The sequence below is a fragment of the Passer domesticus genome, chromosome 2, assembly GCF_036417665.1.
Source record: "Passer domesticus isolate bPasDom1 chromosome 2, bPasDom1.hap1, whole genome shotgun sequence".
NCBI classification, from domain to species: Eukaryota; Metazoa; Chordata; class Aves; order Passeriformes; family Passeridae; genus Passer; species Passer domesticus.
In genome coordinates this window covers 25,807,659-25,832,797 of record NC_087475.1, presented here as the reverse complement: position 1 = coordinate 25,832,797, position 25,139 = coordinate 25,807,659, and the positions used below count along the sequence as shown (strand labels likewise).

The 25,139-nt window shown below is 40.3% G+C and overlaps 1 protein-coding gene across 9 annotated transcripts in view; it reads right to left on the bottom strand.

Annotated features, from left to right (window-relative positions):
* Window positions 1–25,139, bottom strand: part of ARHGEF7 (Rho guanine nucleotide exchange factor 7) — a 113,975-nt gene that overhangs the window by 68,379 nt on the left and 20,457 nt on the right. For 4 of the 9 annotated variants that reach the window (XR_010355638.1, XM_064407825.1, XM_064407822.1 and 1 more), the window contains 2 exons: window positions 1,969–2,003; window positions 855–939 (listed from right to left, as the gene is read on the bottom strand). Coding sequence is in view for 3 of the 9 variants with exons in the window: in XM_064407821.1 (XP_064263891.1) it covers window positions 855–939; window positions 3,109–3,114 (91 nt within the window). In the remaining 6 variants the exon portion in view is untranslated. The other 5 variants (XM_064407817.1, XM_064407820.1, XM_064407824.1 and 2 more) reach the window with 3 other exon arrangements.

Below are 25,139 nucleotides of genomic sequence, written 5' to 3'. Positions count from 1 at the left end.
AACCACAAAGTCTCTCATGAAACAGATGAGAGATTATAAATGGGACAAGATACTCATCTCATTAGTAATAAATCAAGCAACACTTATGCATCACTGACTTTTCTATCACCTTCTTTTCCTCACACAAAAACTGACACATATGGTTCAATTTTAGACTCTCTCTCAGACTCTGACCTGACAACCATTACTGAAACTTGCTGCTGATGGTGGAACAAGAAGAAACCAAAAGGGCCAATGTCATTTCTTGACTGCCCCAGGGTCCAGTTGCCAAAATTTAGCACAGGCTCACCCTACAATGGACACCTCTCACCTGTCTGTTATTTCTACAGCTTTCTCCCCTCCCACCAAAGAACTTAAGGTGAGTGGTTCATGACTTCTAGCTGCTAAATGAATGAAATATGTGGCTTAAGGGATCAAAGACACTGGCTATCCTTCTGTTATTGGCAAGAAAGGATAGCACTGGGAAATGTAGGCTGGGAAGGGCAAAAATGTTGCCAAGCTGTTCAAATAGGAGAATGACAGAATGGAGAAAAAGTCAACTTCAGTAGCTCAAACTTGAAAGGAAAAAAAAGAAAATAACTTAAAAACCAGGCCTTTCTGAAAAACACAATTTTTCTTAATTGCTGGCCAGCTTGAAGGCTTAGCCTTAGCTCTACCACAAAGCTTCCTTCTACAGAAGACATGACTAGAGAACCCAGAGCCACTGCGAAGTTTTCAAAGCATGAACTTCAACAAAAGCTTGTTTAAAATTCCGTGTATTTTCCCCTCATCATGGGTACAACACAGGTATAAATATACACTGATGCAAGGTGAAAGCAGCAGTAAGCCAGCACAAGACAGAGCAGTCTACTTACCTGCAGTCACCTTATTTAAAGCCACAAGAGAGCTAAGAACTTTGCTGAAATTCTGTCCCTGATACAGGTCATTTGCATCAAAAGTCTGAAAAAGAACCAAAAAACAAGCTGTTAAGTCATAGAAACAAGCCTTTAAGCTTGTACATACAAACCACAATTGCAGAAGCATGATCAAAGTATCAGTCTTTTAGCTGTTATTATGAATCAGTAAAACTGGGGGGAAGGGGGTTCTCCTTTAAAAATATTTAAAACCCCAACAAACTATGACACTTTTAAATGGAAAGATAATATAGCAACAGCTGCATTTGAAAAAAACTGAAGAACTGAGAAAGCAAAAATATCAAGTACAATTTAAGTTACAAGAACGTTGAATAAAATAAGTATCAGAAGTTTTCCTAACGCATTTTGGCAAAAAAAAATTACCGGGTACCATTACTCTTGGCATACTTTTCTTTTTTGGTAGCAGTGCACAGGCATTATACCTGATTTTTCATAATGTACTTTGAAAATAACTACAAATACTTTAAGAAGTATTACAACCTACATGCAATCTCTTTAAAAGACAGAGGAAAGCAGCATTCCTGAACATTAATGAATTTTAAAAAGAATTTAATTGCTGGACAGGTTAGATCAAGGATGAGGTTTAGGAAGAGGATAGATGAAAGGACAGTTTCATTTTATTTTTATTTTTTTAACTGTGGTAAGGCAATCCAAACCTTGAATTATCTTGCAGAAAACACTCCAGCAACTTTCAAGCACTGGGTGATGACATTAAACAGCTGGATTTTTTGGGGAAAAGAGGACTTTTTTTTAAAAGGAAAAAACCCCACAAACCCATATTTGCCTGAGGTAATGGAAACACTCATCCAAAGTCTCACAAAAATAGCTCTTGCAATAGATGCTGCATAGGTTGAAAGAACTCACAGTACTCCTTTGTCCAAGACTAGAAAGCTGACAATAAAAGACAGCTGCTGCAGTTCTTCCAACTGATTTAAGAAACAGAAAGATATTTTGTTTTCTGCAATGAAGCAGCTTTTATCTAAAAAGTCAACAAAAACCAGTTCACTTTTCTGACAACAGACCCATCCCACAGACACTATCAGAAAGTCCTTACCCAGAAAACAGCCTTCACAGACAGGAGAGGAAAAACTCATAATCCCAGGGGAGAAGCGAGAAAGGAACAAAGAAAGGCTCGTTTAACCCAAGAGAAGCAAAAGTGTTAACAAAAGCTATGAAAGTAACCACAGAAAGGGCTGCCAGACCAGTTCTGACTGGTGATGCAATATCACAGGAAAGGTAGAACAGATTTAGGAAACATTTAACGACTGTGTTAGTCAGTAAAAAAAAAAAAAAAAAAAAAAAAAAAAACAAACAAAACTCCCAGTGCATCCACACTATTTGAGTACCTGCATACATTGACATGCTCATTTCTCCCCCCTCAGACTGAGGATCACCTCTGGTCCCAGAAAGCAGCAGTTCTAGCTGGGCTGTACAGGTGCCAACATCCCTCAAGCTTGAGTAGCATTTACACAGCATTTACAGCCCAGAAAAGCAATGCCACACAACATACACAGCATCAAGCAGTCAGAACCACACAACAGTATACTCCAAGCAGTTATTGCTCACATAAATAAAGTCAAATAAGTACTTCAAGTTTCACTGGACTACAGATAATTTAAAAAGATTTCTCTTAGTTATTTGAAGCTGTAAGGAGTAAGCAGAGGCACCAGGGAATTGTCTAGATGTGAATTTTGTAAGGTTTTTCCTCAAACACAAGGAATATTGAAAGACTACGTACACAAAAAAGGCATTAAGGAGAAAAAATAATCTGATTTAACAAACAGACATGATAGATTTTATTAACAGCATAATTTATAAAGTCAAAACCAGGCTTGAGATCAGCTTAACCACTGCTCAAATCCGGGAAAAAAAATTAAGCTGCTATGGAACAAGAAAGCATTAAGAGTGTGAAATTTCCATTATTACTACACACTTATTGTGGTAGTTTTTAAACAAACTGGAAGTGGAAGTAACTTGAAGTGTGAACAGAATCACAAAAGCCTAGCCCTGATCCTAAAAGAATTAAATACACAAGACAGGTGCTCATGCAGAAACCAGGACTGGATCAGAAAGGGACAACAAGGGAGAAAGACAATGACTAAGAAAGGAAACATTTTCTAAAAAGGTTACAAATTACAGCTTAAACTTACAGAAACTTCAAAACAACCCAACCCTAAATCCATTTCAATCTCACCTTCATTCTGGATTCTGATAGAGCCAAGAGCTCTCCACAGTCAGGCTAACTTGAGAACAAAAGGTTGAGAGGAAGCCTCGTTTCCTGCTACGCTCAGACTATAGGGATACCAAGAACAATTTGATTGGATCATCCCAACACGTAGAGTGCCATAAAAAACCTGTATCCAGGACATGCATCCAGTCTGCTCCACAGGAAACAGCACAATGGGAGGATACAAGAAACACTTGCTTCCTTGTGATTTTACATGAAGCAACTCTGACAGGAAGCCACCCTCAGCAGCTCATGGCCAGTGTGTTCAGCAGCAGCCAACAAGAAAGGGGGAGGGGGACATGACACCCTCCAGAGGGGTCTTCTCCTAACATAGCAAAGAAATAACTAACCTAGAGAGGTGAAAGGTGAGGGAAATAACATAAGTGTTCTAAACTTTTGAGGATAATACTTGATTATAAAACCCTTATGTCAAAAAAAAACCACAAAGAAATACACAACCCACACAAAAAAATACCCCACCATAACAAAACAAAAACAAACAAAAAAAACCCTGCTGACCATTTACACCCTTCTTCCATCTTAGTAGAGGTTTGCTCATTTCATAATATATCTGAAAATTTTGACAGAGTAAGAAAATCAAGTAGCCAGAGAAAACAATCTACTCCAGGTTTTCAAGGGAAGTCTGACTTGCATGTGGCCTGTAATCTTTATTCTGGTAATTATGGACAAATCAGCTGTAGAACTGACCCTCAAAATTTATCTTGATGTTAAAAACAGTAAATTCTCATTCAGTGACACTGGATGGCAAGCAAACCCCCTCCACCATACAGCACTCCCAATTCTTCAATTGCCAAAATCAAAGCTGGATTTTGAGATCCAAATATCAAGCCAAACTATTTTTATAACACAAATAATAAGGTCGGCATACTAAATTACTTCTATAATACTGGAATAACCCACTTTTCTAATCACAGCAGAAGCACAACATGAATTCAAAGCTGCACATCCCTACAGCCCTGTAAGCCTAAAAATACAAACACTTAGAAAGGTATTACTTTGCAAATATTAAGATTTGTCTTTCAAATAGTAAGCAAGAGGTATTATACAGATATTAAAGCTTTATGGAAAAAAATATTTCCAATATATCCTCAACTTCCAGGCAACTTCCTGTGACAAAATTCACCCTCTTGTCCATTCAATCCTTACTTTTCACCAAGAGTCAGATTAAACATTAGTAGGAATACAAGAATAAAACCATCATAAAACAGATCAGATGAGGACCCAGCTAAGCCAAATCTTTTGAAGAAACTGTTTAACTATGCCATTGTTATTAAATACCACAGAATTGCCCACGTGCACATATGCCTTACATAAGCATTAAGATGAGAGGAGGAGAATGGGGTGATGCTCAGAGCAATGGTGTTTGTATCCCCAAGTCACCACTAGGAGTGATGCAGCCTGGCTTTCCTGGAGATAGCTGAACATCCATCTGCCTGCTCGTGGGAAGTAATGGATTCACTCCTTGTTCTGCTGTGCTGGCGTGCACAGCTTCAGCTGTACCCATTACAGTGGGTACAGTGTCTTTATCTCACCTGAGGAGTTTTCTCTCACCTGTACCCTTCTGAATCTCCCCCCCATCCCACCAGGGCAGAGTGAGACTGTGGCTGCCTGGGGCTGCACCACAACACCACCCCAAAGGATACCATGTTCTAAAGGCAGACCAGACCAGGCTGGCAGTGACCTACAAACAGCACTATCAACAACACTCCAGAGCACTCTGGCACTTTTGGTCACTGACTGCCAAGGCCTGCCAATTGCCCACCCCCACCCACAGATCCTGGCTTCCCTTTCCACACACCACACTAATCCCAAGCACACAAGGCTGGCTTCCCACAACTGTATATGCATTTTCTGCCCTCAGATTTCAACTGGCTACATACTTTATTGATAACAATTCTATGACCTCTTCCAGGTCATTAACAAAATGTTACATAATGTGGTTAAGTAGCAATGGCAGCAAAACCCCTACAGCAAGATATAAACTGGATGGTCATTCTCCATTTGGAATTATAATGAAGTTTATTAATAAGCCAGTTTTTAAACTCACTTCATGACAGCCATTTTCACTTTTCCATCACTGATATTTCAACATCAAACAAAATGCCTTAGAGATTAATTTAATCCATACTGGCTGTTTGACTACCACATTTACCCTCTGATTCTAAACAAGATTAAACTCTGCATGGATCTGCTTAAACTCCTTAACATTCAAAATTACCTGAATGTATTATTAAGTCTTCTAAACCACTAACCCCCAGTGGATGGAGACTACTGTTCAGTGTTTCTCATCTAATAGCAATAAGGAAATAAAACTAATAGAACATGCTTATCCTCGTGTCCCTGCAACAACCAGTACCTACTGAAAGGAAAAAAACACTACCAGAGAGCTTGATGAAAGAAAAGGAAATGAGAAAATAAAGCTGAAAATACATCTGGTGACAGCAGACTACAGCATGCAGTAAGCCTGCAGCAAGATCCTTTTCTTCAAACCAGTCAGTTTTAAGGCCTCATGTAACCTTCATACTATTTTATCTCCCCTTTCTAGACCTTAAAGTCAGAATCTAGTTATGGAGGAAGTATTTTTAAAATAAAGGTACTTCCCCTGATAAAGCAAAGTCTACAACTGAAGACAGGAAATAAAAAAACTGGGGGGTAGTTCAGCCAAGCTTTCTTCTGACACACACTGTCTTTTAATATGTCTTCTACAAACCTTAACTTGTTTCTATCCTTAAACCAGGAGAGTATCAGTAAGGCTGTATCTAACAGTGATAGCAAGAGAAGTTCATATACTGGTTAAAAGTAAAATAGAATATTTTTTCCTTGCTAAATTACTGCCTTGAATATACACAGGTACAGTATTCCCAGTGAGTACTAACACTTGAATCATCTGACACAAATAGGTGACAGCTTTCTTTACAGTACTGCACCACCAGCTGCAGCAGCTGGGGAGCAGCCCAGGCATCTGTGCAGCACAGATAGGGCAGCTGCTGCTAACCTCAGCAGCCAGCCCAAAATAAGCTGGAAGCCTGGGCTGTGTGTACTAAACCAGCAGGACACTTCCCAGCTCGGTTTTGCAGCCTCAGGCCCCTCGTGCAAAAGCTTAGGAGAACATTGGCTCGCTCAGCCGGCGGAAATGAAAGGAAATGAGCAGGGTGGCTTGGCAAAGCACAGCGTGACACGGCAACGTGGCGCTCCACCTGCTCCTGCTGCACACACTGCCCTGCTCTTGGCCACGGGAGCAAGAATAAAGAGGTGGTAGGGAAAAAAAAGCAACTCGTGTTCAGAAACAGGTGATTGCAAAAAGCACTAGGAATCCCAACAACTTTCTTTGCTGTGCGACAATCCTTGGAGCAGCTGGAAAGGGGATGCCACAGAGGCCATCCACAGTTCACCTTCCAGTGATGACATCTAATATACCCAGGCTGAAAAAAAAAGATGCTGTAGGTAAGCCTACAAGCAAATCACAGATTTGTTCATTTATTCTCACATTAGGTCAGCTCTAAGTGGTGCTGCAGCTATTACGCAGCAGCTGCTGCTCGAGCTGTGCATTATCATCTGAAAGCTGCAGCAGTAAAAGGAGAGATAAGAAAAGCAGGGAACTATGACAACTGAGAGGAAAGGAAGGGGTGAGGGGAGAAGAGATGATTACAAATGTTCTGGAAATCTCTATGAAGCATACTGTTGCCCAAATGTAGCATTGTACAGCACAAAAGAAAGCTAAAAAAAAAATAAGTTCTCTTTCAAAAATTGAGAGTAAGATAAAAGGAAAGGTTTGAAAATAACTGGAAAACCAGACCTGCAGTACATTATTTCTGTACCATTTGGTAACATTTCACAAGAGAAACATCAGTGGTAAAGAATAAATAAAACTTAAGAGATGGTCTGGAATAAATTTTGCTGCTCATATAAACCTGTTCTCAAAAGTAAAAACCTAAACTGTACTAAAACACCACATCACCTAGAAAGCAACTAGCAATTCCTGCAACTAGTAATGCTTTAATTTCTGAACTTTTAAGGCATAACATGTTATCTACAAAAACAAGCAAAACCAGCTGTAAAAATGTATATGGAAGTTTGGAGTGTCTGTGTGCACATCTGTGTGTGCATGCATCCAGATACACATTTAAAACACAAATCCAAAGAGGACAAAGGTTAAAAAACCTGTTTTAGAATCCTAAAGCTTTCCAGCTCCAAGAATTTTTGCCCAAACTCAGACACATCAAAGCACTAAGGATTCTACAGACCATCAATTTCAAATACTAAACAACATTTCACCTAAGAAAGTGCTTCAAAGTAAACGTCTCACATACACAACCTATTTTTCATCAACAAAAGCAAAAATAGCATTTAAAAAAAGAAACACAAAGAAATGCTATGTTTCCTTTTGGAGATGAACTGTACAATTTCTTATGCTTTCCAAATCTGTTTTTAGAATGTAGCACTGCAAGTTTGTATCCTCAAATGAATTCTTTTGTAAGACATCATAGAATTTAGTACTTTTGAGCATAAACACCAACTACTTTGCTAGTAGTAGCAAAGCAAGATGTAATTTAAAAAGCATAAATAGAAAGATTAGCACTGCCTACACTTCTGTAAGTAAGAAAACATAAGAAAAGCCTATTCCAAATTTCTACCTGCACAGCAAAAGAAAAACTACATTTATTACACCTTCATCGTAAAACATTTTCAAATTGCTTTATAGGTTTTGGTTTACAGATGATATCACAAAGTGATAATCTCAGCTGACACAGCATTCAGTAGCACACAGCATTAATACACAATTGAGTAACATGGCTTAAGGAAGCTCACACTCCTGGAACTAGAGGCAAAAATAAAAGTTCTTGGAATTAAATTACCAAAGAAAATTTGATTGGGACACCGAAGCTGAGACGTCTCAGTTCTTGCCAATGTAACAGGTTACACCTACATGCTTGGCTGAAAGAGCAATTGCATAAGCACCTTCTAGTGCCAATGAAGAGAGGCACCTCAACAGGAAAATTGGCCAGAAACATACCCTGAGAAATTCAGGTTATTCAGCCAGCAAAACCCATCTCTTCGTGGTATACAAAGACAACCATGTAAGCTAGTCTCCGAAAATAAATCAGGAAACACAGATGTGGAAATGCAGGCCAAAATGCAAAGGGAATACTGTGTCCAAGTAAGAAGACACACAGCAGTGAGAACAACAAAAAAACAAGTATACATTGTGAAATACAGACAGCTCTGCTATCAAGCAGAGTAAGCAGTGATAAAAATGGGGAAACTTAATTTTCACTAGTAACCACACAAGGCAGACATTGCCAGTACATCTTACAAACAAGAACATGGTTAAATAGTTATTTTCCCAGAGAAAACCACATGAGCAAGGTAAAGGGTTTTCCCAGTGAAATAGACTGCAGAGAAGGATAGCAGCTTCTAGGCCTCACTTCTCTCCTCACAACCCTACCCATCACAAGAACAAAGCTAACAACTACTCCAGGACTGTGATGCTGATTTTGAGAGCAGACACCTATTTCATGAAACCACTGCCTTCTTGTATGAATAGTCCATTAAAGATTAATATCACATGAGAAAGCTTGTGAAGTCAGTTTTTAGGGCTGCCTACAAGCCAGATGCTAGTAATCTGTTTGAGTATATTTGTCAATAACTTGCAATTACAAAAAAATGGAAGATCTGGCAGACTTTGATCTTCCAAGTCCATGTGATGTCTGTAACACTATCAACTGGGCACTTCCCAAGACTACAATCCTTCTCAGACATGAAGAATGGCAAGTAAGGGGAGTAGCTGGTCCCTTGAGTGGCTGCACTGCTTTTTAAATCATAGTGTTACGTTATGATTTTGGGAAGCTACTCCGATTCCACAGTTTCTGCTACTTCAGGCTGTGTTGGGCACTTATCCTTTCACCAACCCCATCCAACACTGACATGATGGAGCAGCATGGAGAACATAAACCTTCCTGAATTTCAGTTTAGTGCATGACTATCACGCCCTGCAGTACAATAGCTCACAGATCAGCACCCCACCTTCTCCTCCATAATCCACAGATGAACATGAAACTTTCGAGTAAAGTTACTGCAACAGTATCTGTAAACTGTTCCCATTTTAGAGCAGAAACATACATTATGGCATCATCATTTTCATACATTTGCATTTTCTTCCAGACTTTTTTTTCCTCAGTAATAAGTTAAAAAGAAACAAGTCATGAAAAAGCTTTAATGAAAGAACAATCTAAAAAAGGTCTCTGGCACAAACTCCGGACCAATGCTTCATGCTAACTCAAAGTATCGGAAGCACTGAAAAGGAAAACTGACCTGAAATAGATCAGTCAGTCACAGTGGAAATCAAAATCACACCAGAGCAACAATGACAGTGATTAAGAATACCAAAACAGGATGCCCAAAGGGCCTGGCCAGCGTCTGGAAGTAGTTAATGAACATAAGCACTCAGAATTAAATCATCTCCTTCCCAATGGCTGAACTGAGTAGTGACATCATAAATACTTTAAAGCTCAGATTAAACCAGTTCCCAGGAAAGAGGAAGTTGATATATTCAGGAAATTTTCAACTAGGTTTCAAATGTCGTGAAGGGAGAGTCTGCTTCTGGCATACTTGAATTGTAGAGTTATTTTCTACAATTAAAAAAAGTACACATCAGCTAAACTGTGAACATCTCCATACTCTTACCTAAAAACACAGGAAGGATGGCTTGCCACAACTGATTTCAGATGCCTTCTGTCTAGGTGCATGTTCTGCCAACATTTCTCAACTAATTTCTGAAGTATCAGCTTAGTTTCAAAAGCCATGCTGTATGGAGAGATGAAGAGAGGCCTATACAATGAAGCAAAAGCTTAATTTATATAATGAAAATTTTTGAAAGAATAAAAAAACCTACAAAAACCAAAACAGGGATTGTTACCTGCAATCCAAATCTCCATTTGCAAGTCCAAGTACCACAGGCACACAGTAGGATTGCTGAGACAGATTTGTTTCAGAACAGCAGTGCTCAGACAAACAGGCATGCCCAGAGCATGCCAGAGAGCAAGAGCTGGAGGTGGGTGAAAGAAGGCATCTCATTGCAAAAGATTCTGTACTACATGAGGTTATCATCTCCCTCCTAAAATAGTCTGCTGGCTGTTTTACTACACCACCACGTGCTCCAACCACAATTTAAATGCCATCACATGCTCACATTTCATCTGGAACAAATGTGTGCAGCCAAGTGATCAGATGATGCAGGGATTCAGCATCAATGGAGAATGAACTACAGACAGAGCCAGAAGCACAGACCCACTGACCTCAAGAGTGCTTATTTCCCCCACTGCTTATCAGCTTGGAACTCTCGTTTTGGTGTGTGCACACATACTTTTAAAAATAAACATATTAACAAAAGAAACGGGAAAATCCTTGTAGCATTAAGTATGTACTAGTAGCCAAAGAAGAAAGACTGAGGGGGAATTGATATTCTGATAACAGTCAGAATTTGACTAAATGTGATTAAACACATGTAAAAAAAGTGGGAGAGGGGAATAAAGATAACAGAGAAATGCAAGAATTAAAGAAAAAAATGAAAAAAATGTTACACCCTTCTGGTAAGAAGGGATATAATAAAAAAATCTCAATTGCTTCCTTAATATACTGTGAAAAGTGCCAAAAATTAAGAATAAAGGCTTACTCAATTTTCATATAACTTGTGGAAACTTTCATTTAATTTAGAATCACAAAACGGAAAAGAAGTAATTCTCTAGCACTTAACAGAAATTAACAAGCCCCAAAACCAACATGTCATGTTTCAACTACTGTAAATTAACTTCACTATTTCCCTTTTAAAAACTGATTGAAGAACACAAAGCAGTACACAAATCTCTGAGCTACAGCTCCTCCCCAGCACACCCTTTTCCATGTCTAGGTAAAACCATTCCTGCTCAGGATCTGCAGGCCCACAGACCAGTGCAAGATTTCAGGAGTAAAACCTCCCAGACCTTCTCTCACACCACCTTATATGCTTTTCACTCAGGGGGGCCATTAAAGTAAACTCACAAAAAACTAATCCAGCAAGTAGAAAGCTTGCTGCAAATTTCAGGAGCTAAGCCAGTCCAGTATCAGACAAGACCAGCACCTGAGCCAATGCATGGGAGAGAAATATCCTATCTGCCAGAGGGACCAAAAAAAAAAAAAAAACCACCAAAAAAATAACAACCAAACAACCCCAAACACTTAGCTACAGTCCAGCCACAGCAAATCATCCACCATCATTCAGTAGTAAGTTTCTGTAAGAAATTCAAACTTAACATTTATGGGAATATCTACAAAAGTTTCCACATTCCAAACTAAGAAAAGATGGCCTCTAGCAGGTTACAAGCAACCACAAAAATTCAATCCACACCAATTCTGCTTATTCATAGTAATGTCTGGGAATTCAATCAGAAAGAAATAAAGATAACTTCCTTTAAGAAATTAGCTATTGCAAGCATTTGACAGTTCTGACTCATCAGGTGATGCACTGTATGATGGGCTTGGGTAGCCAAGCTGACAAGGGCAGCTAGAGGTGATACTGTGAGCAGCCAGGCCCCACAGTTTATCTTAATTCCTTCTTAACAGTCTCATCTCCACAGTCCAGGGGTCTCCCAGCCTCCTCACCTCCCCCACTGCAGATGCCTTAACTTCAATGCCCTCTCAAAAACCCAACCACTCCCTCTCCAGCCTCTCACTGGCAGCACACACAGCCTCATCAGTGCTGCCTGCACCCTGGTCCAGCAAGCACATCCTGGGTTTCCTATCTGCTGAACACAGCAAGCCTCAAACACCATCAGATCAATGGTAACCATACAGAGACATCCTCATCCTATCACCTGAATGCAGGCACCAACGCTGAGGAGTCCAGGCCCACGGTGGTTGGTGCCCTGTATGGTCAGGAATGCGTCTGTCCACAGGCACAGGAGCTAGGAATCCAGTGCAAGACTCAGGTATGATACTTTGTCCTTTTACCAGTTACAACAGTTCAGGCACTGGCAAAGATTGCTTTGGTGTGAGCTCCCTTGCTAATTTAAGTGCTGCTCCTCGACAGCAAGACTTTCTAGCAAAGGGCCACACACTCCTGCAAGCAGCAGCTAGGGATGCCATCTGTGGAACCAGGACAAGCACTTAAGAAAAATCAGTGACAGCCTATTCAGGCCCAAAACCTGCATCTCAGATTTGCCAATAAGGAAGAATAGAGAAAAGCAAATATTACATAGTAGTACCTCCTCAAGGTTTTTTCCAACCATTTGTCTCAGGGACTATCTGCATCACTTACCACGTGACTATAGAAATCTATAAAATCCATTTAAGACCTTTAGATGCAATTTCAACTTCTACAAAAACCACAGAAATAATTTGCACAACTCAGTTACAGGGTGAAGAACTACTTCCTTTCATTTGTTATGACCTTGCCTGGTCATAACCAATTGCTTGGATTTTACTGAGTAACCCTCAGCTCCTGTGCAAAGAGAAACAGAAAATAACCTTTCCACTTTCTCCATGCTGCCTGTTACCAAGATCCTATTGATCTCACTTACTCATCTCTTCTGTTGACAGAAGACCCAATTTATCTGCACCTCACACAGCCTCAATTCCATCATTTTCTTGTAACAAGTTCTGTTAAGTCTTGAAATGGCAGACTATTCCATTTCCTTTAAATACAGCATTTCTCCCAGGTACTGCTGTAAATATAATTCATCTTGATGCTAGAATTCACAGAATACTGAGTGACCAAGCATAGCATCTTTGTGATTTGCCAGGACTACATGACACCTGTCAATAAAAGAACTCAAACACTAAATTGAAATTTTAACTACAGCAAGTAATATAATACTTGGCACAGCCTCAGCAGCAGAGGAATGGAAGGCAGAAAACATGAACCAAGCCTTTAAAGATCAAGGAAGGAAAAGAAGGGAAGAGGTCCAGAGATCTAAAGACCATTAAAGCAAATGCCTAAGCCTAGAAAATTATTAAAAGATGTAACAGAAAAAAGAAAATAGAATTGGTGAAGTTGGCATAAATAGCAAAATAGAAAAGAATTAACATTGCCATGGTAGGAGGAAGAAGCCTTTCCAAAATGCTTCTGTGCATCTTAAAGCAATTAGCCAAACATAGGGCAGTTCAGACAATACATACATCTGAATATCCTTTGAAAATATAACAAAACAAAGATTGTTTAAAATAAAACCAAAGGTCATTTGAGCTAGGAGACTTCTCTTGAAGATTCAGAAGTGCTACAGAAGAAACAAATAGCTGTATATTAACAACTGGGTTTCACCATGAAGGGACCAATAGAGATCCAACTTTACTCAACACAATGTACCTGCAATTTCACACAAGGCATGGAGAGAGAACTTTAATGAGGATATGAAATTATTTGAATTAGTCAAAACTTGAACTCACAGAACAGCCGCCATACAATGTTGTCAACAGCCAAACATTACAGTGAGGGGCAAAATCCAGTGCCAACAAATGTATAACCTACCCCAAGGCAAAATAACAGAAAAAAACCCAAACTCCATCATTATACCAATACAGAAATGAGTTCTAAATTAGCTATTTACACTGACAGGTAAAAGATGACCCTGAGATAACAATCTCAGGTAATTAATCAGCCAAATCATGGAGTCCAAGAAAAACAATACTGGAAAATTAGAGGCAACAAGCAGACTTTTTTACTATTTCTGCAGCCTAAATACAGCTGTGGTCAACTGTGATACTACAAAACAAGAAGGGCTACAGAGGTGCAAACTGTTTAAACCAACTAAATTAATGCAATGGTATCCACATGAGGAAAAAGTGAACTAAATGTGCTCATCCTGGAAAGAGATGGGATGTAGTGCAGTACCCTAATGCCATATGAAATCACATATAGCATGGAGAACATCTCTGACACAAAAACCAAGGCACCCACTGCCACCAGCTGCAGGAGCTGAACAAACAAAGGAAATTATTCTAAAATGCATCATTTAGACATGGAATTTACTGCCATAGGATGCTGTAAAGGTAAAGAGAGCTCAAAATAGCATTAGAAAGCTATTAAAAAAATCACAGGAGTTCCATTGAGCTGTTAAATATATGGGGTTACATCCCTGACTCCACAAGGAGCTCCTCAGCTATGGACTGTCAGAAGCTGGAAAGATTTAACAGCAGGTATCATGCTCTATTTTTACCAGCTTGATTGGGTTTTTTACCTTTTCTTACAGGCAACTACTACAGACCTGCATCTCACAAGATAAGGTAAGCTAGCCTTTGATCTGAACTTGCATAGTTATCCTTAGGTCATTGAAGGCAGTAAGACTATTTCTACATTTTTAAAGTCCAAAACCAAGCTACATAAATAGTTTTTTATGCTAGTGTAGTTATGTAAAACATTGTCTGTAAAACATTGCTTGAGTAACAGTAATTAGCATTTATTTCCCAAATTCTCAAAGCCATATATCAAATTTGTTTCACAATTATTACAGGATTTAAAAGTTGAGCTAAGCAATTAATTGTCATATTAGAAGACACAGAAATATTCTGACAGCAGTTATCTCTGAGAAGACTGAGAGAACATTGCACCTAGCTCAGTCTAACCACACCCTGTTACTCCAATGGCCAGTGCTGACTCAGGGCCTCCCACAGGTGTGCCCCCCACACCTCTGCAGTGTGAGATCTGGTCACAGACCACAGAACCATGGGGTGAGTCACAGAGTGGCAGGGCTGTGTACTGTTGGGGTTACCCAATAGTATGGACTAGCAGTCCATAGCCACAGCAAAAGATGTGCAACAAACCTTGCTCACCACCAAGAGAGGCAAACACTGTAATGCTAATTCCACTAAATGCACCCCCTAAACACCGACATAACTCTGCACCACTTCAAAACTAGCTAGCAATCATGTCTAGCCTTAAATGACAGCAAGAAGATTAGCAAGAAGAAACAGCTCCAAATATCAAAAGTTATGGCACAGTAGTATTTTGTTATAAAAATCTCATGTGATACATTAACACATGACAGTTTTCTCCCTACTTAATCCTTGCTATTTAAATACCACAAAAATGTCAGCCTCAGTCTAGAAGAACAAGTCATGGATTATTTTACTGACCCATCTTCACAGTTGATACTGTGGAGTTGAAGTTTATACTAATGGGACTTCTGTGGGAGGCTCACAATTTTCTAATATGCGAAGTCAAGTTTGCTGAGTTAACAATGAGGCTTCAAGTACAACTGAAACCCCTACAGGGAACCATTTAAAACTGAAACTATGATTTACATAATACTTTCAGATAAAAGGATACCAACTGAAGTGTTCCAACAGACCACAACTCCTAGTGAACAGTATCAAGAGAACACTCTTTTTAATCTCTAATTAGTAACAGTAGCTCTGGAAATCAACACACATTTTTAAAAATCTGACACAAAGTAACTATTAAAAAGCACTTCTCATTTGTTAAAAACTGACTGAATATGCTTGTTCTGCACTATCAATCTCCCAATCAATTTGTTGTGCCAAGCCTTTGCCAGGCTTCTAAACCAGCCTGCCTTAGTTTGCACTGACTGGACTGTTGCTCCATGCAACACACCTGCTAAAACAACAGACAGATACAGTACATACACCTCATATTTGTGCCCTGCAACATAGTCAGTTTTAGTGTACTCCAACAATAAGTCCACCCATGAAGACTGTATTCAAAGCTTGCAGCAGTGGTTTCCACACTATCTTTTACAAGGAATTTCTTTCAGACATTCAAACCATAATACTAAACTTGAAGCCACCTTTTAAAATGGAATTAAACCACAATGCAATATCTGGATTGTACCAAAGCAATTCAAGTCCTGTTTCATGGCAATTCACCACCCTAAACTCCATGATTCTAGTGCTTTCTGAACAATTTAATTTCCAAGTACTAGAAGCCACTGGGTCTTCCAACACAAGAGTATCTCCTTCCCAGTACCACGCTGCCACGCCAATTAATGGCCAAGGTCAAAACTTCTTCAAGCCATGAGATCAGGTGAGCAGCTGTGCTCTCTCCAAGTTGCTTGAGAGCAAGTTCTCCGAATGTCAAACAAGCCACAGCTCACTGCTTGTGAGGAGGCTGCATCTGCTTGCATAAATTCCCTCAGAGAGGCTCTTTAAAAGGCAGGAAAACAAAGGAGGAGAGAGTTTCATGCTGTGATTTCACATCCTTCATTAACTCACAAGAAGGGCACCCAAGGCTTCCTCTTCTGGACTACAAAGCCTCCCTATTCTACAGAAGAAAAAAAAATGCACAAAGATGAAAAAGTCATCTGTAATATTAAAACCAGGATTATTTCAAACAAACCTCAGTATATCTCACTTCAAGCATCACCACAGTTACCTGAGGGCAGACACTGCCATGAAAATGTAATTGTTTCCCTTGGGTCGTTTATCTAGTGAAGCTATTAGTATTCAGTGGGTAGTGAGGACACTCCTTGATGAGACCTGCCTTAACTACTACCAAGAACAGACTAAACTAGAGAGCAATTACAGGCAGCAATTAGATAGTGCTGAAGCTGGATTGAATTCTTTCAGTAGTGAAGCAAAACAGTTCAGACCTTATCTGAAGGGCTGAGCATGGCAGTACATCCCCCCAACAGTTGAAGTCTCTTACAAGGTCCAAGAGGAGGTCTGACAAGCTTTACCTCCAAGAGAAAGCAACTGTCCAATTCAAACCATGTAAAACAAAAGCTACATCCAGAAATGAGAAGGGGGAGCATGTCAGACAAAGAACAACACTGCCAGTAATAAGTTTCACCTAATTTTGGGACAGTATTTTTCAGCTGTCTGGGTCAATGCTGTCTTCTTTTGTATCCCTAAAGACTTGATCCCACCCACCACAGGTTATCCTCTGGAGAGGTTTCTGTTGTTGACCATAACAGGAAGCCTCTCCATAACTAACTTTAGCTGGGATCCATGAGACACTGCTGAAGCCAGGGGGAGGAAAGTATAGTGTTACAGACACCTGCAGCCTTTCCATTACCCACTTGTTTCAACTACATGCTCAGCTACGAAGTTGCACTCTCCCTTTCCCACTAGTTTTTGACCCCATCACCCCCTCTGCTGTAACAAACTGAATTGGCTAAAACCTAAATCAATCCAGTTTTTCTCCTGGAATAGTTCTCAGCATTTCAAGCACCTGACCAGCACCACAGAGAGTCTACAGTAAGCAGTTGCAACAGATAGAAAAATACTCATCTCTTTGGCCAGAGACAGCACTGGCCTTGGAAACATCAGAAATCAGGGTTAGACAGCTGATGCCAAGCTAGCAACTACAGGAATGAGGAAACAGAGGCAAGTCACCTAGGAAAACATTGCAGAGAGGAAGATCAGAACTCAAAACACAAGTGGAAAAACAGAGCCAACAAGAAAAAGAATGGGAGAGGAGAAACAAACAGTTACTAAGAACTTGGTGTAGAAGCCAAGTCATATCATCCCTCTGCTATCAACACTTAGAAAACACAGCAGCTGAGAACATGCCCAGCTCAACACAAAGCAGAAACCTGAGCTTACCACCACTGGCAGATAAGCTGACAGCTCAGGTGCAGAGGCTGAGATAGAGACACAGAGACACAGATCTCCCACACATCACCAAGCTGCCACGGAGAACTTTATTTCTCCCTGCTTTTTTTGAAGTCTAGGATCACCTAAAGATCATCTACATATTCACTGTACAATAATCTATCCTCACACTTTGTGCCAGCCCCAGCTCCTTCTTGACCTCCACAAGGTCAATTTGGTAGGAAAGCAAGCAGGCTAGCAGGGTTATTTCTACCAGCTGACCTTCCTGCACCATCTCACCTTGGAGCTTGCCAAGCACCCTTGCTAGAAGATGGATGGGCAAGAAATAGGTAAGTGACAGCATGTGTCACTGCTGCTGTACTGCCACAATGGTTTATCTACCCTAGGAGCACAGCCTGGCTTCAGCCTGCTCTGCACTCACAGCTCCAGCTGAGGCCCAGAGGAGCTGTGTCAAACCATAGACACTCGAGGCTGCAGCTCAAGCACCATGAAACAACGGTAATAACACTCCTTCAGAAACCAAACCAAAGAAAAAGGACCGTGGAAAGCACTACATTCATACAGCAACTACTAATTCTGCCTCCAAACTTATGCTTAAATCCAAGCCTGAGAGCATCCAATGACTAAAGGAAGAGCAATAACAGCTTTCCAGCTGGAACCAGGCAAGGTTCCTACAACAAACTGAGCAATTACCTGTTTAGCAAAATGCACATACAGAGAGGGCCCAGTAACACTTTTTGAGTTTGGCATAGCAATTTCTTAAGTAACATCCACATCAAAAATGGAATTGAGGGTAGTGTGGCACACAAAAGCTAAGCCTACAATTGTTCTAGTCTTGCAATGCTTTTACAGTACAAAGTATCCTACTCACCTATTTTAAACTAATACAAAAGCTGATTTATTTACACCTGTGCAAAACAACACCAGATTACTGTGTTTTGAGTGTGTCAGTTGAAAACAACAAACTGCAGTAATCTAAGTTACAACAGTCTCTCACTTCTGTCTCAAAGTGTACTTTCCCAAGACCTGAGATTTTTTTGAGTGCTCTAAAGGCACATGTATATTTTTCTGCATTTGCTGACAACAGCTATAAATAAAATTACACTAATTCACTTAGTTTTGAATGCTATAGCGACGTTTGAAATACATCTAGCAAGAAATATTAAAAAAAATTAAGAGATAAGCCATCTTAATAAGCAAGTACAGGCAGGAAACAACTAGCTGACTGGCATCCTCAAAACTGCTGAGCCCTCCAAGCCAACAAATTAACTTAGGCCATAAATAATATGTAGATGTGGTCAATTTAACTATCAGCAGTTTACAATATCAAAGTCAGGTAATTACTACAACTTTGTATTTTAACAATGAAGAATTCTCTTTCAGTTTTACTGCCAAGTAAAGAAAATAACTTTAGCTGCATTTATCCGTGAAATTTATCTTTTGCAAAATGTTCATGTGACACCAGGATGAAGAACTAGCCTAAGGCAAAGGGTGTGAAAATGCATTTTCTTGTAATTTACTTTATGCTGCTCACAAGCCCACAGGGTGGATGGATTTAAATGGCCTATTCAAATAATGATTAGATTAGTATAGATTAACATCCTTTTCCATGTTCGTAATTCAAACACTTTCCTAAACCTTTAGCATCAATATTTAGAGAAAAAAAGTGAGCAACTACACTATCTCCACACACTTAAATGCTTTAACATATATGATTTAAATGCTTTAACAACAAAGACTATGACAAATAATGTCATGATTTCTACAGAGGCTTGCTTTTAGACAAAACATGGTAATTGCCTAAAGTGTACATTTTGAGGACACTCTATGAAGCTAATAAACATATAGAACATGCAAAAAAAGGCATTTCAATGTGTTTTGAACAGTAAACCAGTTGATTTAACAAGTAGGAATCTGATGATTTAAAACCAAGTGCTTCCAGGCACCTTCTGCTAAGACACTTAAGAATTCAGAACTGTCCTTTCCTTACCTCATTTAAGTGAACATGTGTGGGGGGTGTGATAAATTCCACTTCCTCTCCCACTCTTTGCTTTGTACTGACTGAATGAACCTCAAAACATTTGAAGAATAGGCTGCTCCAGTTAAAAAGTATCTAAAGGTCGATTTATTTTAGACTGTGTTGCTGCTGTCAAAAGAGGACATCCCAGACTCTTCCCTTCTCCATTGAGTCCTCTGTGCTAACCACTCAACCAACCCAGTTCTGAGGGTCAGTCACAACTGGAAGAAAAACCTAATACACATATTGGCAGGGAAGCAATGAACAATTTACTGGGAGTCTGTCAGATCATCTGAAAACAAAGCAAGATGTATTTCTACTCCCATTTCTTTAGAAATAATCATGAAACAATGTAAACCCATCTAGATGATGTAAAAATAATACAGAGACAATACACACTTGCTGACAGAGTTTACAAGTCTGTTAGGAGAGTAAAACATGGAACTGACTGATACCTTGCTGGAGAGCTTTCATTGCAGCTCACATTGATCTAAACCAGTGTGCCCTTCTCTGCCGTGCTCAGTCACTGCCAGGCAGGCGGGCAACAAGAAAACAGATACCCAGAGTGCCCATTCTTTAAATTTTTCAGAGGGAACTTAAAGAAGGTGGGGGGGGGGGGAGGAAACGAGAAATAATTTAATTAAAGCTAGGGCAATGGCTCTGTTTTCAGCAGTACTTGCCTAGGAGAACTGCTTTTGCTGGCACTTCCAGCCAACACTCTCCTAAAAACATCATGCAAAACAGCCTAGGGGTTGCTGTGAAGCAAGAGGGGACATCACACAGAAACGACTTGATCAGGCAGGAATTCTGCAAGTTACTTAACAAGTATATATCTGGCAAAAATTACTAAGCATATCATCACCATATTCTTACTAACCATCAATAGTCCTCTCTCTGATAACTCTTCCATCCTCCTCAAAGAAAACACCAGGGTAGGGGATCGAAAATAAAGAGTGGAGAGCATGGGAATAATTTTTTTTAAAATCTAGATATTAAAAAAAATCACTCAGCACTAGCAGGAAGATGCCCTTACATCAGCTAGTAATGGCATATATTTGGTTTTGGGTTCCCTCACCTCTAGTTTTTCCTTTATTATTTCACAGCCTAAGGCAGCTGCACTGCTACCTTTCATAGGGCTGCTGAAGCAAGTAGCATTGAGGATTTGTATCAAAGGAGCTTGGCTCAGTATTTAATGTTTTATTTGTAAACTGGACTCAAAAGCAACTGCTACTTAACAGTTTCTAAACACTCCATTCAAAGAAGTGTGGCCAACAACAGTCAAAAAACTGGAAGAAGTCTATGACTTCAGCTGAAGTTTGGGAAAAAAAAATTAAACAGGATTTCATCTGCTAAACATGAGCCTCTAGCCCCAGCCCTTCAGAAAACAAAGGGTACCCCAAGAATACTTCACCCTCTCCCTGCTGGCCCCAAAAGTAAAGAGGGCAGCTGCTGGGCTGCCCACACACAGGCTCCCAGCAAAGGCTGCCAGCAGGGCAGAGCCACCTCAGGACACCACTCAGCAGAGCAGAAGGAATACCCCTCTTCTTTCCAAGGCACCAGTGCTCAGGCTCCTGTGTTTACACTTGACCCACAAGATGGCACTGACAGAAACACTTTGCTCCCTCTTTTTTCCTCTGTCCCTGCCTCTCTCTGTCACCAGGCTCATCACTGGCCCTGGACTGATTCAGAGAAGGACTGCCACCTACTGAAAACACCACATCACTTTCCCACATAGCTGAATCTCCCTCCTCACCTGTCCCCAGGTCACCCAACCAGCTGGATCCCGCTGGCTTCACCCCAGAGGAAGAGTAAGAGGCATACAGCTGAAGGCAGCTTTTTTTCAGCAAAAAGTCTGAGGTTTTTAGCACTACAATTTCCCCCATTACCTAGAATTTTTCAGTATTTCCTGAGAAACAGAAAGACCTGGGAAAAGCTAGAAGTGTCAAAAAAAAATGCTGCTCTTCACACAAACTCCAGTTCTCAGTAATACTGACAGGACCAGCCCAGTATCTGATGAAACATCTAAACACAGTTAACTATAGAGGAATAGAGGGCTCAGGCTGAAACATGCAAGTGCTAGAGCCATTTGTGTATTCAGCTGAGCTCAGTAAGATAACTCCCCTTAAGGAAATGGAGAAATCACCATATTCTAATGTTTCTTTTCCTTTTAATTAGAGCAAGGTGCTCTTCCCCTCTCCTCAACATCATCTTTCAAAATCAAGCCTGTGAAAACTACTCTCCACTGCAGAATGCATATCGCCTTTCCCACACATGCCAGGATATTTACATGCAAGCAGAAGTCAGGAACAATTACAAAGCTGGAAGCACTTAAAAAATCAGAGCAACCCACAAAAGACATAGATTTGCTACTCCACCATTTACAGATAACTGAAGTGATTTATGTCGACTCTTAAGTTCAAAGAAAAATGAAAATATTCTGGCGAGATGACAGCAAACAAAAGCAGCAGCTTGCTTTGCCAGGATGGACTCTCTTCTGCATAGCCCTCATTTGAGGTACGGTTCAAAGCAACTGTTCTGCCAGAATTCCTCCCTTGCCAAAATGATGCAATACAGTCATTGTCACAAGAGGAGAAAGTTTTCCAGGTTCCTGAAGAGACTGAGCACTGCCATCTGACATACTGCAGGATGCACTTCAGCTCTGAGGACCTTCTCAGTCCAAATGCATGCATTAAGAAAACACATTATATCATTAAGGTCTACAGGTACCCAAGTTTTCTTCACACAATACACCACCAACTATAACCTATTTTGTATATTCTTTGTTTTCCTGTCACACGTGTGCTTGGGAAATAATCTGACAGCTAATAACAATGTCACTGTGTTCAATATACACAATTGTAGCTGTACAGTGCAAGATTTATCTACATTTATATTTTTAGTATGCTTGCCAGATAAAAAATCTCTTCAAAACTATTCAAGAGAAAAAGTGCATGAGACCTCCTAAGTCCACAAGGCACTCATAAAAACCACAACAGCAACTAACAAGACCGTAACCATCATCTGGGAAGTAAAAAGGCAGGCAGGTGGTGACAGGAACAAGACCTGACTTCTGAAATGCCCTTCTCTGCTGAGCACTGGGCTCACAGCAGGTGCCACACTGTCCCAATGCCATTTCCATTCCTCTCTCTACTGTCCCTGCTGTTCCCTTGCTGAGAGGGACAGAGCAGCTCACCTGCTCTCACCTGCCTTCCCACCTGGCATCCCCACCTCCTCTGCACAGCTCCCTGCTCGGGGCTAACCAGAAGGGCTCCCCTTCCCACTGCTCCTACCCTTCAGAAAAGCAGCAGATGAGTCCTTCCTCACTGTGCATCACAACAAAGGACACAACAGGGCTAAAGAAATCAGAGAGCAAGAACTCCTCTGACAAGTCAGGAGAACAGCGTATAAATCGGGAAGCAGACTCTTCTCCCTTTTTAAGCCTTAAGGACTCCAAAGTTCTGCTCAAAATTCTCCAACTCTCTCTACCCACCCTTTTCTCCCAACTTTCCTAGTTTCCACACCTTCCCTCAGATGATTAACTCCTCTTCTATCAAAGAAGCCATGAAATCCTCTTGTGAAAACAGTCTGCTATATTTGAACATAACACTGAAGTCTTCTTTGCATTCTCTATTAATAGCGCAATACATTTTAATTGCTAGATGAAGGTTCATTTTATTCTCAAACTCCAAAGAAGCACCACAAATGAAGCAGTTACACAGAAGCCTCTCCCAAACCACAGAGCAACTCATTTGCAAAACTGCTCTGAACAGATCTGCACCAGTGCTGTGGTTTGACCTGGCAGGCAGATGCACACCACTGAGCCATTCACTCACTCATCCCCCAGCCCACCCCCGGGGGTAGGGGACAGAATTGGAAAGACAGGTTAAAGTCATGGGTTGAGATAAAGGCAGCTTAATACAACAGAAAAGGAAGAGAAAATAACAGTGATAAGGGAATATAGAAAAAATGTGATGCACAAGCACCTGCTGACCAGGGCCCAGCCAGTGGCCAGGGAACAGCAGGTGGACACCTCCCAGTCACCTTCTCCCAGTTTCAGTGCTGAGCATGACACCACATGGTGTGGGATATCCCTCTGATCAGCTGGGATCAGCTGTCCTGGCTGGGTCTCCTTCCAACCTCCTGTCCACCAATCTCCTCCCTGGCAGCATAAAAATCTAAACAGTCCTTGCTTTAGTGTAAGCACTGCTCACAAACAACTAAAACAGTGAGTTATTAACATTATTTTCATTCTAAATAAAAAAATCAGCACTATACCAGCTTCTAGGAATAAAATTAACTCAATCCTAGCCAAAATTAGGAGGACTAGTTAATATTTACTGTGTCACTGCAACTTGCCTTGTACATGCTGACCACCAAGACATGACTGGAACATTTTGGATGTACTGTGACATACCGGACTCCTCCTCGCACTTGTTTCATGCAGCAAAGAAAAGAATCTTGCCCCCATGATAGAGCCATTGTGCCAGTCTCACATGCACGCTGTCTTATATGTTTGTGTTCAAAGTACCACAAATCAGGCAATACAAAAGAACTGGTAGGAATTAAAATATTCATGGTCTAATTCAAACTTTCAAAATTATTTTTTTTTACCTTGAAAGTACTGAACGTGGACCTCAAGTATCAAAAAAAAAATACTAGTAGATACAAAAAAATACTAGCAATATTTGTTACATTATTCATTACAAAGATACGCTTGTAATCCACTTTTGTTACTTGATAGCTTTCTTCTAAGTATCCACATTTGTTACTTGATAGCTTTCTTCTAAGTCTTTTTCAGATTATCATATATCAGGTGCTTTTGAACCTGTACTCCAATAAGGAGGTTCATTCTTCTCTTTAATGAAAGCCACTGGACTCACTTTAGTCAGGAGGTGTTAGCAAGCACAATATCATGCTACTGCTGATGCAACAAGCTCACACAAGGCAGAATCACAAGTAAATTCTTACAGAAAGAGCAGGAAGGTTTAAGTGAAAGGGGAACCACGCAAGGATTTGAAAAGCTACCATACACATTTGTGTTTCAGAGTGGGTTTTACTAAATAAAACTGTAAGTATTTCTGATACTACCATTCCTCCCTGTCCAATGCCATATGTTCCTGCCTCTCTATGTCACCTTCTCAGCTAGCATCACACTATGCATGAATGGTACACAAGATGAGGAACTGGCTTAATTTCTGAAAAAAAACCCACTGTTTTTCCACTATTCTATCTGTAAGACACCCTTAAAGCAGTATTCAAAGGCCTCTCTTCAACAGGCATACAAAGGATTGATAATAACAGTCTCAGTCCTAGGCCTGCTACTCCGTGCATCATAAAAATTCTGCATATCACAAGAAGCCATTCTTACGAAAATAATACAAATAAGTCAAACAACAGCACCTCCCTGTCTTAAAAACAC